General features: G+C 47.0%; 1 protein-coding gene across 1 annotated transcript in view; it reads right to left on the bottom strand.

The window, feature by feature from the left end:
* The window catches only part of ATP11B (ATPase phospholipid transporting 11B (putative)), a 471244-nt gene that overhangs the window by 200956 nt on the left and 251607 nt on the right, over positions 1–18681 (bottom strand). Inside the window, exon 15 of the mRNA XM_086949489.1 lies at positions 12445–12513. Coding sequence (XP_086805615.1) covers positions 12445–12513 — 69 coding nt within the window. The remainder of the gene's footprint in view (positions 1–12444; positions 12514–18681) is intronic.

The raw sequence follows: 18681 nt of genomic DNA, 5'->3' as shown, positions 1-18681 counted from the left end.
CGCCCTGAATATCTCCTTGGACGCTCATGACGAGCTCAGCTCGTCATGATGTACACCTCCATACACTCATGACGAGCTGAGCTCATCATGAACAATGGGATTTTAAAAAATTCAGCATTGACGATGAATTTCCTAAGCATTGATGTGGTTAAACAGACCTAGTGGAGGGGAGACTGTCTATCAAAATGACACCATTTACTTTCGAAGGAAGGTTGAAAGACCAACGGTTGACAATCTCAATGCATTGAGCTGTAGATTGTACAAGTTCAGGTGCAGGACACAGTTGTGCTTCTGCAGCAAAAGGTTCTCCTAAAGGGGCAGCGAGATTGGAGGACAAATGATTGTGGCCAGAAATGTCAGGTAACACACACTCCTCTCTCAGTCTATTGCCACTGGGATGACTTGGGCCCGGTATTTCCAGAACTTTTTCAGCAGCCTGGGTAGGAGGGGGAGGGGCAGAAAGGCATACAGGAGTCCCAATCCCCAATGGAGACGGGTGGCTTCTCCCAGGCTGGACTGGCTTTGTAACTCCAATATGCAGACGTTTGAACACGGCCTGTTCTCTGCAGAGGGGAATAGATCAAGACAGTGTTTTCTCCATTGCTGGAAAATTCTGTGTGCTATCTCCAAATGTAAATGCCATTTGTGATCCGCGAGGCACTGATGGTGGAGTTTGTCTGCCCTGGTGTTTAAAGATCCTGCCAGGTGTTGGGTGATCATGACGATTTCCAGAGCATTCAGCCACTTCAAAAGGTGCAGAGGCTCCTGCCACAGGACCCTCAACCCCACTCTGCCCAGTTTGTTGCAGTACCACAAGGCAGTTGTGCTGTTAGTGAGAACATGCATCCATTCTCCTATGATGGTTCGGAAGAACGTGTTCAGTACTAAGCAAATCGCATAGAACCCCAACATGTTGATTTGGAGATGATCTTACGGAGGAGACCAGTCCTCTGATCATCACCTCCCCCAGACGACTACCATCCAACCCAGCAACGAGGCATCCATCACAGCTGTTAACTCTAGCTGGACGTATGAAGAGGTCTATGCCACCGGTCGAGCAGCCACCACTGCAGATCTTTAGTAGTCACCTTTGACACCTGGATGTAGTCTGACAGGTTGCCTTGGTGTTGAACCAACTGGGACTTCAGATCCCTCTCAAGGACCCACATGTGCCACCTGGAGTAGTCCACAAGCAGGATGCTGGAGGTCAAGAGGTCCGGAAGCTTCAGAGCCACTTTCACTGAAACCCAGGTCAAGAGATGAAATATCAGGATCATGGACTTGTTGAGGCAGAGGAATAGTGCAAAAAGCACCATATCCATAACTGCCCAGATAAAGGGGAGCCGATGTGAAGGAGTGAGGTGTGACTTTACACACTGAAGGAGAAACCCAGCGATTTTAACATGTCAGCCCTCATTGGGTGGTGGCCGGCGAAAGCAAGCCTGCCTTTAGTAGCCTGTCATTGAGGTATGGGAAGACTGGCATTCTCAACCTCTGGAGATGGGCTGGAACCACCACAATAACCGTAGTGGACACCTGCAGAGCACTGATTAGAGAAAGGACGAGCATGGAGAAATCAAAGTGCTCTTTGCCTACCTGAAACCGCAGCCTACACCTGTGTTGAGGTGTGGGATTATCGGTGTTCCATGATCTTTAGTACCAATTGGTGCTCCTCCATCCAGGGAGTGGACAGGTGACGCCAACTCTTACTGGGCAATTGTGCACCGCCAAGGACAAATTAATGTGGCTGCCGGGGAAGGAGGTGTGAGAGTGTAAGCAGAGCATTGCCAAGGGGGCCTGACTGCTGATAGCTAACTCCTTGTCCTCGAACAGGCACAGAGGCCTGCTGAAGAGTGTATTGGCTTTGCCTATGCTCATACCCTCTACCAAAGCCATGAAAGGGATGTTGCTGTTGAGGGAACTGCTAAACATGCTGAGCTAGAGAGGTTCAAGGGGGAGGGGAAGAGAGATAGAAGATAGAAAGATGGCCTTGCTATCCTTAAATTTCTTAAGACCCTCAAAAAGTTTCAAGCCATCAAATGCGATGTTCATGTGGGATTCCTGCACGTCCAATGAAAAGCCCATCGAGCAAATCCAGAGGGTGGTCCCCAAGCACCACGCTAGTCCAGACTGCTCTACTCAAGCAGGCAGCTGTGTCCATGCCCAAATAAATGGTATTTTTCACAGTATCTTTGCCATTGTGGTTCGGGCACTGTATTGTCGGTCTGACATTCTCTGGAGCAGCTGGCAAGGTGTCCGTTACACCGTACCACAAGGAGTGCGAATACCGCCCCAGGAGGTATTGACCTATCGTATGGCAAAGGTGGCACTAGAGTAAATGTGTTTTGCAAAGTTCCTCATCTGCTTGAATTTCTTTTCAGAGAGAGAGTTGACGCTAAGGTGAATGGATGATGCTTGAACCATCGGGCCCTCCAGGGTAATATGTTGCACTAAAAAGTCCTGGCCCCAGAAGTAGACCTGTGACCCCTTTCTACATATCAATTAATTCACAAGCATGATAACTTTCCCCAGGTGCCCACCAGTATGTCTGCAAGAGCCTCGTTGAAAGGCAGCAGAGGTTCAAAAGTTGAGGCTGCCCGGGTTGAGCACTTTAGTCAAGATATTAGTTTTAACATCCTTCAAAGGCAGTGTCAAATCAAGCAGTTCATCTGCCCTGCGAATTAAGGAAGATGCAGATTCTTCAGAGGCCTTGGGGTTTGGGGAATGGGGTACAATGTCAGAGGAGGTGTCCAACCCGCTTGCATCTTGCAAGTCTTCAAAAATATTGGGCTCATCATAAAAGCCTCCATTGTCAGCATTTTCATTGCCTTGGTCAGAAAAACTTTGTTCAGGAATGGGTTGAGCATCCGAATCTGATAGAACTATGAGAACAGGGTCCGAAATAGGTTACATCATCGAGGCTAGGCCAGTAATGCAGGACTCCGCTCCACAAAAGGCATTGAACATTGCACTGATTAGGGCCCACAGGCTCCTGTGGGATTCACAGGGGTATTTGAAGTGTTTCCTCTTAGCTAGCAGAGTTTGTATGCTGTTGCTGTCCATCTGAGGTAAAGGTCTGTGTTGTGATATAAAAAGCTTAGATGGTATGTTGATGGGGTTCTGAAAATTAAATGGATGGTCATGAGAGAATATAGTGGATAAGGCATGTGTGGTATAGGATGGTATGTTGTAGATTTCATTTCAATACTGATGTGCTGTAGATTGAGTTGTTGTGAGGGTAGTAGGTTTGGCCAAGCCTAGTGGTGCAGATGTGTAGTGTGACATTAAGTGGCTTGTGTATTTGCATATGTTCTTGCTCGTGGTGTGCTATAATAAGGTGTGATTGTTATTTGAACTGGGAGGATAGGTGATGCGTTATGTTGCATGGTTTCTCTAGTCATTGTATGGACACTTTGGTGTGAAGATGGAGGGTGTGGTGTCTCATGTAAAATGGTTTGTGTGTTAAATATGCTATGTTGTATCAATCAAGGAAAATGTAAAAAACAAAAAAATGTGTTTGTATGTTTGGAAGTGTGATTTGGTGAGCATGTGTAGAGATGATAGGGCTATGTTTGTGTAGGTATATACAAGTGTTCCATTGTTCGAGGTCGTTTCACCTGGCTGTCGTATAGTGTGCTCAAGAGCGGTATAGGTGGAATGGGAGAGAATAGACAGAAAAGAGGGGAAGTGTGGAAGAAGTCTGGATAAAAGGAGTGGTGAGATGGAAGGTGAAAAGCGAGAAGAGTAGGAGTTAGCCAGTGGGAAGAGCAGAAGGAAGAGAGTGTAGAGATAGGCAAAGTGAAAGTAATGTGAAAGAGGGGAAGAGAAGGAAAGAAGTGACAAGTGGTGAAAGAATGCTACGCAGAGAAGAGGTCAAAAGATTGAGGAGGGAGCTGATAAATGAGAATAGGGGACAAGAGGAAGTAACGAGAAGGGAGAGAACAGGAAGGAGAGAAGGAAGCAAAAGGTGCAGGAGCAGATGGTCTGAAACCAGGTTTTATGAGAGGGCAAGTGACTAAGAGTTGGGAAAACGGAAGAAATGACAGATGGGTTGAATGAATATTTGGTGTGTCTCAAAAAGTTGTAATCTATTGGTCTGAAATTAAAGGCTTTCGCTTTCTTGAACTTGAAACAGTCCCTGAATTTAGCAGGTTTCTCTGTGGGAGTGCATGCCACACGTTGGCAGCAAGCACCTCCAGTCAGTTTCCCTACAAAGGCTGGTCCCGTGACATGAAGGTTCTGTTTAAATCTCAATCAGCAGGCTGGGAAGTATTTAGATACCCTAGTTCAGAGAAATTGAAGCCTTGACTGCTGTAATAATCTGTGAGCCATGAAGTGCCTTGAATTTTACTTGCTGGTATATAGGTAAAGAGTTAAGTTTTTGGAGGACTAGTGTGTTATGTTCTCTTGGTTGGCTATGGAAAGAGCATTTTTGTTAAAACATATTGCACACATTAGAACCTCATAAGGAATAACATGTAAGCCCTAGGAGTAGCACACTGGCATAATCCAGATGAAAAAGTACATGTGGGTCCCGTGCTCTCCATGCCACTGGAAGCCATGCTATCCTGGCTGATGGGGGTTGAAAACCCAAAACTGGTCCTAGGATGCTTGTTTCCAGTCCAGGGAGGACCTGACCTGGCAGTTCAGGCTGGACTGTTCCCATTGGGCACAGGGTCAAGACTGATTTGCATATGGCTGGGTTCAAACTGGAATTGCATGAGGAGCAAAAAATGATGGATTTAGGCCCAGATCTCTGTACTGGGGTGAATGTATGACATTGTTCTGCATTCTGTCCATCAATTGTTCTTTTCGCATTCGAAGCCTTTAGGCATACACCAGGAAATAAATATACAATGTAGAGTGAGAAGAATGAAGCAAAATTTAATTTTTTCGTGGATGTGATACTCAAGTTTTGAGTCAGATACTTTGTTGCCCTCAGCCTTCTCTCTTTAGAGGAGATGATAATACTGAATGGTCTTAGAAAACTGACTTACCTAGGTTAACGCTAATCAGTACTTCTGTCTTGTCTGGCTTTAGCTTTAGGTGATGCCTTGCAATATTTGGCTTACCTCATATAGACATTCACGTAGGCTGGGTTAGTCTGTGGAGGGTGTCCTTTGTGTCAACGTCTGCATGGCTGGAGCAGATTAAAACGTTTGAGCAATTAGAGGAGACATGTTTTAAATGAAGGGGTGGAATTAGGGTGAGCCCTGCAGTACTGCACATAATAACTACTATATTCTACAGCAAAATAGTATCAAGTATACTGCACTGTGTTAGGTAAGAAGGAGGCTAGAATACTGCACTAGGTTAGGTAAGAAGGAGGCTATCCAGGTAACAGTATTGACCTGTATCCCTTCAGCATTGAGTATGGTGGATGGGGTATAGTTGTACACTACATCAAATGCCACCAACACATTTAGAAGGTTATGTTTTGTGTGCTGTTATTGTTGTTGATAAGCAACACGGCAACCCATGAAAATATTAATATTTATTATGTCTCCCCTATTGGTCTGGACCCCCGTTGAACAGTGTGAGCTGACCAAAAATGTGGAAAACTAGGAGTACATATATATATATATATATATATATATATATACATATACACACACACACATATATTATGTTGGGGAGAAACACTTAGTAAGTTGGGTTCTGCAGGTCGCTGCAGGGTTTCTGGATTGAAGGTAGGATCATTGTACAGAAGAGAGGGAAATGTAGAGGCGAGGATGCTGTTAATGTTAGTGGAATACGAGTGATCCAGGGGGAATACTGTCCTTCTCATAGTCTTCTTCAATTCTTGTAGATGAAGGTCAGACATTGAGGGTGAAATTACGTAGATACATTTTCCAAGTGAGTTGTCTGCTTGTGATAGATTCTATGTCAGGACCGGAGGCTTCAGATTATGCTATATCTTCCTTCGCTTTATTAACAAAGACTCCACAGCAGCTTAGGAAAAGATATAATAAGAACAAAAATGCTTTAAACATAAAGCATTGACGTAATGTTCAACAAAATCAAACGACAACTCCCAAGAGTCTCTTTGCATAACAATAGTCCATAGTCCTTTCACACTGTCCATCATCACTATATAACCGGACTTCTCATCATCTTCCTCCTCTTTCTTCGCTGCTCCCGCAGCCAGATAAGTGTTTTTCTATATGTTTTTCTTTTTCATTGTGATTGATTGTCTTGTGTACGATCGTTTGGGGGACTCATTGCATGGTTTATTCCCTTACAGAGTCCCCAGTTGCGGGAACGTTCTTCGTTCCTACGCGACTTTATTCCCACTTGTGTGCGGTGTGTACATAGACCGCAAGGGGGCGACCTGTCGTCTCGCCGACCCTTCGGCGCGCCTCCGCAGTGCCAGGAGCCGCGCCGTGGAGTCTGCTTGCGCAGGAGCCAGCCCTCGCGTACCCCTCTGACACCTGGTGACCCGGGTCTGTAATTTACCCACTTTTGACGCCCGCTGGGGTCTGTATAGCGGCTCTGACCGCGTGAATCACCTTCGGGTGGCCTTTGTGCACCTCTTTACCCGAGTGCGGCCTAGCGCGCTTGAGGGGTACGTAGACCCGGTCCCGGCGAGGAGGGTCTGCGCGCTTGGGAGTTGGTGCAGCCCACCTGCCACGTCAGTTGGCCCAAAACGTGATCGCAGCCGCTTGGCCTGCCCACATTCGAGAACTTTCTCAGTTGCCGCCCTCTTGGGTGCCCCGCATTTGCCCTTGGTTCCGAGATGGAAGGGGAATAAGAGGAAGAACCCTGCCCCTATCTGCAGGAGGACGAGTTTTATCAGGCGGTGGACAATTCCATCTACCGCTGCGTGACGGAGGTGGTAGGGCCCATGGAGGACCGCCTTTCCGCCCGCATCGTGGAAGAGTGCGCGAAGCTGGCAGCGGCGCATGTGCCTTCGTCCCCCAAGCTCCCGGGGACGTCCGGCGGGTTGCCACCCGCCCCGAAGAGGCCTTGTAAGGAGGGGCCATCATCGGAGGCCCAAGGCGTGGACAGGGGCGCTTTCGAGCGTCTTCGTGACGCCTTCCTGGCTAAAGCGACGGCGGTGCCCCCTGCACCCTTGGTGGACCCTAGTACTTCGGGCGACGTGACTACGGCGCCCGCCTCCCCGATCTACGACTCTCCGGACACGGATGACGACGGGGAGTCGACCCGCTCTTGGCTCCCGGCGCCTTCGGCCAAGGAGATGCCCCGGGATGAGTCGGGCATGCTGGACCCGGACGAGATTGTCCACCCCCGATCCGCGGCCTGGACTCCGGGGGAGACGGTGGCGAAGTTTGTTGTGGGCAGGCTGCGCCAGCCCCTAGAAAAGGAGGCGAGGGGTTGCCTGCGTGGGGAGTGCCCTCGGCCTACTTTGGAAGGGAAAGTGGCCATGACGCCGGAATTGGACCCCAAGATGGCCACCTTCCTGGCGAAGTTTATGAAGGACCCCAGGAAAGGGATCGACCGGTCCTGGCGGGCCTGCCAGGACAAATTGTTGGATGCGGTCGGGCCCGCCACGAAGATCCTCGACATGGCGGAGGAGGCTCGGGCGAATGGCACCGCCATTTCACCGGAGGTGCTCTCCAATTGGGCCCAGAGGGTGATCGTGTTCTTGGGCAACGCCAACTGTGCCCTGTCCACTGAGAGGCGGCGTTCGCTCCTGATCAAGCTGGATCCGAAGCTGGGGGACCTGGCCTCGTCGGAGGCGGGTGCCGTGGCACAGGGTGGCCTCTTCGGCGAGCCTTTCATCCGCGAGCTGGGCAAGTTTGTGAATACGTTCACGTCGCTGGACAAGGCCCAGTCCAGCATCAAGAAGGTGTTCCACCAGCGTTTTTCTGGAGGGGCCGGTCGCGGTAGGGGCCGCGCGATCGGCCGTGGTCAGCAGACCAACAACAGGGGACAAGGCTCCGGAAGAGGTCAATACCAGACCTCGGCCAACTACACCAACTTCTACCCCACAAGGGGACAGCGCTATGGTGGCAGGGGGTTCAAGAAGAACTCCGGACAAGGAAATGCCCCCGGTAAGTGTACTTTGCTTGGATCAGGTTCCGATTGGGGGGCGGCTGGCAAGCTTTTACGGGGAGTGGGAATTGTCCACTGCCGACGCTTGGGTTTTGCAAACTGTAAGAGGTTTCCATATCGAGTTTTACGACCAGCCTACTCAGGCGAGGTCCCAGCGCCCAATGGTTTTTTCAGAGTCCGACGCGCGATTGATAGACTGAGAGGTCTCTGACTTGTTGCGCAAGGGAGCCATCCGTCTATCAACGCGCCACCCACATGGGTTCCTCAGCAACGTCTTCTTGGTAGACAAGACGGATGGGGGCAAGAGGCCTGTGATAAATCTCAAAGAGTTCAATGGGTGGTTGGTCTACCGTCACTTCAAGATGGAGGGGATCCACCTCCTTCGAGACGTGCTCCTCCCCCGGGATTGGATGGTACGACTGGATCTCAAGGATGCCTACTTGGTCGTTCCCATCCACCCCCCTCATCGTCGCTTCCTACAATTCCTGTGGGACGGCAAGGTGTTCGAATTCACCGCCCTGCCGTTCGGTCTCTCTTCGGCCCCGTGGTGCTTCACGAAGGTCCTCCACCCGGTGGTGGAGTTTCTCAGAAGTCAGGGGGTCCGGATGCTAGTATACTTAGACGACATCCTCCTCATGGGGCAGTGCCCGGAGGTGCTGGCGGGCCAGCTGCGTCAAGCTGTCGGCCTGCTTCAGAGACTAGGGTTCGTCATCAACGGCTCTAAGTCGGTTTTGGTTCCCACTCAGCAGATCACCTTTTTGGGGTTCGTGGTGGACTTGGTGCAGGCGGTCTTGAGCCTGCCGGGTCGGAAGGTCGCGAAGATACGACACCTGCTTCGGCAAACGATAGCAAAGGATCGTACGTCGCTGCGTCATATCGCCAAGGTGGTGGGCCTTCTCTCGTCTTCCATCCAGGCGATTTTCCCAGGCCCGCTGCACTACAGGGCTCTTCAGCGCTTGAAGGCGCAACATCTGCGCCGTGGGATGAGTTACGACCAGTGGGTTCCCCTCACGGAAGAGGTGAAGGAGGAAATGTCATGGTGGCTGTCTCACATGGAGGCATGGAATGGTCGAGCGATCTTCGGTTCGGCTCCGGACCTGATCATAGAGTCCCAAGCCAGCAGGTCGGGCTGGGGCGCCCGGTGCGGGGATTTTTCCACCGGCGGCGCCTGGTCGTCAGAAGAACAACAATTGCATATCAATTGTTTGGAGCTCCTTGCGGGCTCTTTCGCAGTTCGCTGTTGGACCAAAGATTCGGTGAAGGCTTGTGTCCTGTTACGAATGGACAATATTTCGGCGGTTCGATATGTGAACCACCTAGGAGGTCCTCGTTCCCGCGCCTTGGCGGACTTGGCGAAGGACTTCTGGGATTATTGCCTGTCTCGTCACATTGCGGTGACGGCGGAGTACCTGCCAGGCCAATGCAATCAGGTAGCGGATTGGCACTCTCGACATCTCAGGGACGCCAGCCAGTGGAAACTGGATCCAGAAGTCTTCCGGTGGCTACACTCCCTCTGGGGCCCCTTCTCGGTGGACCTCTTTGCGTCCCGTCTCGACCACCAGCTGCCGTGGTTTTACAGCTGGAGGCCGGACCCTCTAGCGGAGGCCACGGACGCGTTCTTGCAGGATTGGAGTCGGGAACGGCCGTTTGCGTTTCCCCCGTTCTCCATGATCATGCGAACGGCGGCTCAAATACGCCGCCAGGGTGCGGAGCTGGTGTTGGTTACACCTCTGTGGAGGTCTCAAGTTTGGTTTCCGGTTCTTCTGGAACTTTCTTGGGATTTTCCAATCCTACTCCCCCTGTTTCCTCTGCTCCTGACGAACCCGGATCAGGAACCTCACCCTCTCGTCATGCAGAGCACTCTCCGCCTCGTGGCGTGGAGGCTCTCAGGAGACGCTGGGCGCTCCCGGGCCTTTCGGGGTCGGCTGAGCACTTGCTCTCCAAAGCATGGGCCGATAGTACGACGAAGTGTTACAGATCCGCTTGGCTTAAGTGGATGCGTTGGTGTTTACGAAGGGATCTGGATCCCATGGTCGCAGGCCTTGTTCCCGTGCTGAATTTCCTGGCGCATTTGGCCGACAAGGGCCTAGCGTATAGGACGATCAATGCTATTCGGTCGGCGATTTCTGCTGGCCACGATAACATCGATGGCCATCCGGTAGGGGAACATCCTTTTGTGTGCCGGCTTCTGCGAGCTATTCGCCTCGCGCTGCCGCCAGAACCTAGGTACTCCGTCCTTTGGGACGTCAATTTGGTTCTGAATTTGTTCCTGTCGTGGCCGGCCAATTCTTATCTGTCTCTTAAGGAGCTGTCGGCGAAGTTAGCCATGTTGTTATGTCTGGTTTCTTGTAGGCGCGTCTCGGACGTGCGCGCGCTGGATGTATCTGCACGCATTTTTTCCCCGGATGGGGTTACTTTTACCGTGGGCCGACGTACTAAGACGTCGTCGCGTTCCATTTCTTATCCAGCCTTTACTGACACTCCTAAGTTGTGTGTCGTGCAATGCCTCAAAGCATATGAGGACCTGACCTTGGATCTACGCCCTCCGGGCGAGCGTCAGTTGTTGATTGCCCTGCGGAAGCCACACAAAGCTGTCGCTTCCCCCACTATTGCTCGGTGGGTGCGATGGGTCATGCAAGAAGCGGGCATCAATACTTCTCTCTTTGGAGCACACTCCGCCAGGGGGGCCATGGCCTCTAAGGCATTCTCGGTGGGTGCTCGTCTGTAGGACCTAATGCGAGCGGCGGATTGGTCCTCGGATTCCACCTTCAAGAGGTTTTATTTTAAGCCGCTGGTGGATTTGGCTCAGTTGGTGGTAAGTAAGCTTTAAACTAGCATAATCTGAAGCCTCCGGTCCTGACATAGAATCGAAATTTGCCTAGCTTACGTAACGGTAAGTTTCAATTCTATTAAGGACACGGAGGCGAGGATTATCCCACCCAGGCTACAGTGGTGTCTCTACCCGCCCGTATGGCAGTAAGTAAAGCGGTTTTCTTTACATTGTCAGTACTGTGTTAATCACTGAATGCTCCTCGCCTTGTTGTCGCATTCCTAGGCCACCTCGCTGATGCTGTTCCTTTTTTGACAGGCAACGACGGTGCTAAACAGGACCAATGAGGCTCAAGCGTGATCTGCGCGAAGAAAGAGGAGGAAGATGATGAGAAGTCCGGTTATATAGTGATGATGGACAGTGTGAAAGGACTATGGACTATTGTTATGCAAAGAGACTCTTGGGAGTTGTCGTTTGATTTTGTTGAACATTACGTCAATGCTTTATGTTTAAAGCATTTTTGTTCTTATTATATCTTTTCCTAAGCTGCTGTGGAGTCTTTATGTTAATAAAGCGAAGGAAGATATAGCATAATCCTCGCCTCCGTGTCCTTAATAGAATTGAAACTTACCGTTACGTAAGCTAGGCAAATTTCGATTCCGAGGTAGTAATTTGTTTGTAGCTCAAATTAGCGGTGGATTGGAGGGTAGGTCAATAAATTCATGAATGTCTTGGATTTTGGAAATGAAGTGTTCTACACTTTTTTGCAGATATCCTTTAAATGAGGAATTGAGAGGATCACGGATTTAGGTATGAAGGATGCCACAGCTACTTTGAACTTTTTTGTGTTTGCAGTGCTAAATCGGCTTAGCTTGTGCTGAATCGATTTTTGTTTTTGTTGAGTCTCTTTCCATAGTGCAAGAACTGCATTTCGATTTTTTTTTCCTTGACTTAGATATTTTTACCTCCAATTTCATTCAAATTTGTGACTCAATATCACAAGCCACTCCATAACCCACTTAGGATATTTACCTTTGCAGGTAAAGCAGATTTTAGTCTGGGGTACAATAATGAGACTGTTGTATTCAAAATTAAAAGAGATTTTTGGGTAGAAAAGGTTGAGCAGCAAGGGGATGTAAACTGCCTTGGAGGGTGACTAGTTCAAGTACGCCCATCTGCTACCAAACAGGACTGTTATTTTTAAAGTTTTAACACTAGCAAGGGAATACTGCAGGCCATCAACATCAGCTTTCACTGCCACTGAAAATAGCCATTTTCTTGTGCTTGGGCTTCACAACATTGAGACTTTTTGCACATTCTAATGTATGATTTCATGCTTTGCTTTCATCCAATTACAAGGCAGGGGTTGTCCTTTTACTAGATTGGTTTATTTCTTCTAGTCCTGCTGGTATTTTCGTTTTTAGGGCCCATCTTTGCTTCGTCATTCTTCACAAGATTTGCCAGAACTTGAAGAGTGTTAAAAAATATATCTGTGCTTCCTCCTTCAGCATCAACAGTCTTTGTTTTTAGGGTGGGCGGTATATGCTCAAAAAAAGGATTTATGTTGAAAAACCAAATGAACATTAGGAACCGCTAAAACATTTGAAACTGATATTTAACCATATCCTTTTGCATAAGAGCAGAAAAATGACATTTACCTCTCAGGTTTTCCGCGACATTTAATTTCCATTGTTTCCCCGTCTGTTCCAGTAAATGTGACACCCATCCTGAACAAAAAAGAAAAGGAAAATGAATAGCAAACTTATGAATATACACTGCAAATGTGTATTTTAAAACTAAGTATTTATCACTATATAAACAAAAATGTATAATGATGTATTCTTGCACATATAGTAAGAAATGGGTCAACTAAGTGATCAATAATTGGAGATCACACTGACTCATGAAGCATCCATTCCCTTTTTAAACTACTGAATAAAAATGGGAGCAACTGATCAGAGAAAGTATTCAAATTAATTTAAAATCCAAGGCAAGAGATGTGTTAGAAATCATCTTTCAAACTTAACCTCTCCGTATCAGTCGAAATGGAAAGAAAATGTTACAAACCTGTAATCCTTGTTCAGTTTTTCTGTGTTGTAAATTCATAAGTTGGGATATATATTCCCTTATACAGTGTTGGGCTCAGAAATCTCCAACCTTTTTCTAAACATTTATTTGAACGTCAACTGCAGGTATTTCTGGAATTTCATTCTGTGATATTGCCTTTAAGTCACAGCGTACAGAAACAACACTTTACCTTTAGACATTTTCAGCCATCAAGCAGGTAGTTTATTTTTAAAAAAGTCTACATGATATTTTGTCTAACCAATAATCTGGCAGAGGAGTTCATCAAATGTGAATCTGCTCCTGATATAAGAAGCAAACATATGGTTACAAGAAATAAATGTTATCCCCTTGAACCATGAATAGGCAGTAGAGTCAAGTGTCCGTGCATCAATTATAAATCAGTGCTCTATCCTGACCATAGTCTTATTTGCAGAGGAATTTGGTGAAATTAAATTTATATTAAGACTAGGACATATGTTTCAATATGGGTTGGAAAAATAGGGGTTTTCAATGGGCGAGACATCTGTAAAACACACTTTTTCTGAACAAATGAGAATAAGCATGGTGATAGTTACTAATCAGTAGTACAGGGACTCATTCAAAACAACATCAATTAAATAATTGTGCAAGTGCTGATTCAACAAACCTTAGATGCACACCTACTCAAGTACCACTCAATTTGGACAAAGTGCTTAAATAAACCAATCTAGCCTTTGTGTAAGATTACATAGAACAAAAACATGAGGGCAAATAAACGATGAGTGGACTGCTACCCGAATGATCGACGGATGTAAAACTAATTGCAATAATTCATCCCATCACTTTTTCTGTATTTGATGCAACGCTTTAAGAGTCCAAAGTAAGGAATGCTCACATGTGGGACCTGTGGGAAAACATCAGGCTGGCAACCCAGTGCAATAACCAGTACACTAACTATATTGTGCATGTCTCTCTCTCACGCCTCTTAATTCACCACACTTGTAAATGCTTCATCCCATATTATAAAAACTGCACCTTGATGATCATCATGCACGACATGAAAACATTCTCAAACCAGATCACAGGCACCACCCTTCCAACCACACACCCTGGACGGCGTGGCTTGCTACTAAAGAAGGCAAGCATTTCAGTACCCCACATAAGTGCTATATAAATGTTGCAAACCAATACAATACTGCAGTTCATCAGCATCCCTCAAAATATTGTGCTTTGATATACGTAGCACATGTGCCTGGTGCACTGCAGTCATCCAAACTCACTACAAATCCGGATGGTAGTCAACACCGCTGACAATAAACGTACAAGCAACTTGCACTGATAGGGCTCATGCCATGCATGTACCACTTTCATTGTGAAAATTATGATCAACTACGCCTTTGGACAGTCAACAATTTCAGTGCAATGGCATGATGGAGCCCACAGCTACTTGTGGGTCAGTAAAAAGGTAACACTGCTTACATATGCATTGTGCATTACCCAAATAACAGCACTACGAGTGCAGACACATTTACCATGTATGCAAGTAAATACGCACATACTGGAATGGATAGCCAATGACCGATCTATCATCTATGGAAAAACCAACATAAATGCATTTCTTTTTAAGCCAGCTGACTTCACATACCCTCACTGTCCTTATTTGCTGACTTAACATCCCGCAATGTCACCCTAATACAGTACCACAACGGAGGTAAAAGACCTTCGTATCTGTAAGCACGCACTACGAAATTCTAAATCTGGCTTTTGGTGTTTGAATCGCCCCGGGTTTGCTAATGTATTTACCAGAGGTTGTGGGCAAGACTTGTTAACTGTTACACACAATATCCTTGTGCCATGCCATTCACATCGAATGCAGCCTTACAGTTATTCAAAACCCAGAACCTACAGTAGTGAGAGGGTAAACAGATCAGAGAGTGAATGTGATTCTCAGTCAAGAGGTCTGCTAAGAACCTCTGGCAATTGTATGTCAATTATTGTAATTGATATGTTGCATTTGACCAGCTGCGTCATCCTGAGACATCTTAACCAGGTGCCAGACTGGATATGGAAACTTCCGATATAGCTCTCTGGCCAAAACAGGGGGCACTGACTGAAACTCAACTTTAGGAAAGGAGCCACAGTGATTTAATTGGAGGAACTAAGTGCCCAAACCAGGGCTATGACGCCTATTCTACTATATTTTACTACAGAGGGGGCGAGAAGAATGACTGCAGTGCAGCAACTGATGGTAGAGTTTCGTTCTGAATTTGCAGGTGGGAGGGTCAGTGAGTGATCAGCATGCAAATAGACTACAAACCAGAGAGATCACTACCAAAGATAAGTAACTTTTTCTTATGATAGATACTTCTAAATACAGATGCATCACCTTTGAACAGATTTCCAACAAATACTCCAATAGGAAAAGGATGTGAAGAAACATCATACAACGATACCCAGCAAGACAGAACAGCCGAAGTTCCCATTGCTGCTCACATTAGAGGTCAAGCAGTAATATTCAGCAAAGGAGAGTAAGGAAGACCATGTTGCTGCTTTGTAATTGTCTGCCACTTGCACTCCCTGTGTTAAAGCTGTTGTAGAAGACTTAACTCTGGTAGAGTGAGCTTGAATTCCCTTGGGCAGTTCCTTCTTTACCAGAGTAGCAAGCGTTCACATAAGATTATCCAGGGAGATAATGTTCTTTTGTGAAATGCGTTGCCCTTCTTGCTACCCATGTAGCCAACAAAGAAATGGTCATCAATTCTGATGTTCTTTGTGGGGTTGATGTAGAAATTCACCACACGTCTGCAATCCAACCTGTGAAGCTTTTTCCTCTCATCCTCCTTGAAAGGAGAGAGGGAGTATAAAAGGTTGGTAAGGTAATGGACTCTCAAAGGGTGAAATGGGGACATCACCTTAGGAAGGAAAGCACACTTAGTTTGGAGAACTTCTTCGCAAGGAAAGATGCACATTAAGAGGATGCAACTCAACAAGCCAAAGTTATGAAAAACAAAAATAAAATGTTAAACATATGAATCGTCAACTTGACCTACGTAAAGGCTCAAAAGGATTCACAATCAATAGCATCAAAACAAGATTTGAGTCCAACAATGGCATGATAAATGGCACAAACAGGTGGATGCCTGCTCGACAATCCTTTAAAAATCTATGCACGACCAGTAACCTGAACAGGGATGGTTGGTCTGTAGGACATTAAAAAAAGCAGACAATGTTGCCAGATACTCCTTGACAGTGGCCACTGCATAGCCTCATTAGGCTACGGTTAGTTTAAACAGTAATATATTGGCCATAGATGCTTTCCAAGGCCTACACCATTGTTGGTACACCAGGACACATACTTATTCCATCTCCCATACGGACTTAGGATCAAGTTGACCAGCTCTGATGGTAACTGAAAAGAACTTGGATGGCCCCACACATCGCCAACACCCTGTCTGCGACATGAGATCCACTCTCAGTAGGAGATGAAGAGGGGCCAGTCTTCTTGGCCAGTCTGGAGAGATTAGGATGGCTTGGGCTGGGTCCTGGAGTATATTTCTCAGAAATAGAGGCATAAAGGATATAAAAGGAAATATGTAGCGAGGTAGAAAGCAAACCTCCCCCTGAGGCATGCCCCACTGAAAGAAATCTCAGGATGAAAAATAACTCAAGATCCATGAGATGCCATTGGGAGACTTTGTAAGCCTGATGTTCAGAGAGGCATTCAGGTGGTTGGCAACCATGCATAGCTCCTGCGCCTGCAACCAGAGTCTCAGCACTTCCCAACAGAAAAGATGAGACCCTACTCCCCCGCTTGTTGATATACCTCACAGTTGTAATGTATTTCAAGAAGATTTGAACTGCCTAACCATAAAGGGAAGGCCTTGTGTGCATGCAGAAACACCTATAGTTCTACAAAGCTGATATGCAACCTCTGCTCTTCTAATGACTAAAGTCTCAAGATTCTCCTGGCGCATGTCCCACCAAAAGGTTGAAGCTTCTTTTACCACTTTTATCACCAACAATGGGATCCAAAACAACCTCACTCTAAGTGGTTGTCTTCTGACTTCCACCAGCCCAACTCCACTGCAGCATCCCGGGAGATCACTTAGGAGTCTTGAAGATCTCCCGGATATTGAAAACACTGCCTGTGATGTACCACTTTACAGCTCTCTTGTGCAAGCGTGCACAAGTGACTAGAAAGACGCAGGAGGCCAACAGACCGAGCAGTTGAAAGAGTGGGCTCAGAGTTTACACCTAAAACGTGTACCAAATGGATCCTCTGTGGAGGTGGAAACCCTCAGAGTAGGCTAGCTTCCAGTACAGGAGGCACTGGGAGGGCTTCATGTCAGACTTGGACATAATGATGGAAAAACTCCAGTCAAACAAACAATTGTCCCTGTCAATGCAATTATCATTCCTTGTAGTCGATAATAAAGTGTGTTTAAAAAAAAAAAAAAACAACTGGGATCCTTTCATTTGCAGGTGGTGAAACACAGTTTGTGGAGAACCAGCATTAAGGAGCCAGTTGTCCAGGTATGAAAAAACAGTGATTCCCGACTTCCCGAGATAAGCCACCACCAATGCCATCAACTTGGTGAAGACTTTAAGTGCCAATGTGTAGCCAAAAAAAAGAACAGCAAATTGGTAGTGAGTAGTACCCACCGCGGACTGCAGGTTCTTCCTGTGTGACTGCATGACTGGTATGTGAAAGAAAGTATCCTGTATGACGAGGGACACCATTCAGTCTTTTAATCCAGCACCAGTACAACATGAGCCAGGGAAAGCATCCAGAAATGTTCCTTGTGTAGGTACCAGTTAAGAAGCCTGAAGGCTAGGATCAGACTGGGACAGCCATCCTTCTTAGGAAGTACCAGGAATAGCAACCCTATCCAATTTCCTGCTCTGGCACCAACTTAATCGCTCCTTTCTGCAACAGTGCTGCCACCACCTGTTGAAGGATCCACAAATGATCTTGGGAAGCATGGATTGGAAAGGAGACCATTGGGCGGATGCAGGCAGCAGGTAGGATGTATCACCTTTTCAGTAGGACCCAGTGGTCTCAAGTAATGGCATTTCAGGCCTGTAAATAGACACCCTTCCTACCAACAGAATAACATGCTCCTTCACAGAAGTACTCCTGCTTCCAAGGTGTTGCTGGGGAGGAGGGAGAGGGCTGATGTAGCTGAGCGCACTCCTTATCCCTACCACTGTATTGGCACACAAAGCGGATTTGTTGTTGCTGTTGACCAATATGGCCATCCCAAATGACTTCTACAAAATGGCCAGAGGTGTTCAGGGTGATCCAGACCACCAAGGATACAACATTACAAAGGACATAGGTATAACAGCCTAGTACACATGTTGCATTTAGGGAGCACAAAGCCAAGCTTTTTGCTGAAAAGGACAGGTTTCCTACACCTGCAAAGTGTTTTAGATTCCCTGTCTATTTGGTGGGTTGGAACAGCTTATCCTAAGTCTCAGGGTGGAGGAAGCTTGGACCACCAAGCACTTAATTGATGGATACATGAAAAAATAAATAAAGGGGCAGGTCTTGGACAACAAGATATGGCACTGGACCGCTGTTCCAGAGGATGATTTGGACCATGGATCTTAGACCATTGTGATAAGCGATTTATTAAATGACAGAATTGGCAAACTGGAAGCTGAAGATGACTGTTGAAAGCTCCGACACATCCAGTTAGATATGGGCATTAATCCTAGTTTAGTCTACTTCTTGGCCGACCTACACAGGGATCTCACCGCAAGAGTGAGGGTCAATCAAAAAAAATGCACATGACACTTTACATCAGGCAGAGGTGTCCGCCAAGGATGTATTATAGCACCACTTC

Source organism: Lissotriton vulgaris, unplaced genomic scaffold, assembly GCF_964263255.1.
Source record: "Lissotriton vulgaris unplaced genomic scaffold, aLisVul1.2 SCAFFOLD_1627, whole genome shotgun sequence".
Classification (NCBI taxonomy): Eukaryota; Metazoa; Chordata; class Amphibia; order Caudata; family Salamandridae; genus Lissotriton; species Lissotriton vulgaris.
The sequence above is the reverse complement of the archived record's forward strand: the minus strand, read 5'-3'. Positions and strand labels throughout refer to the sequence as shown.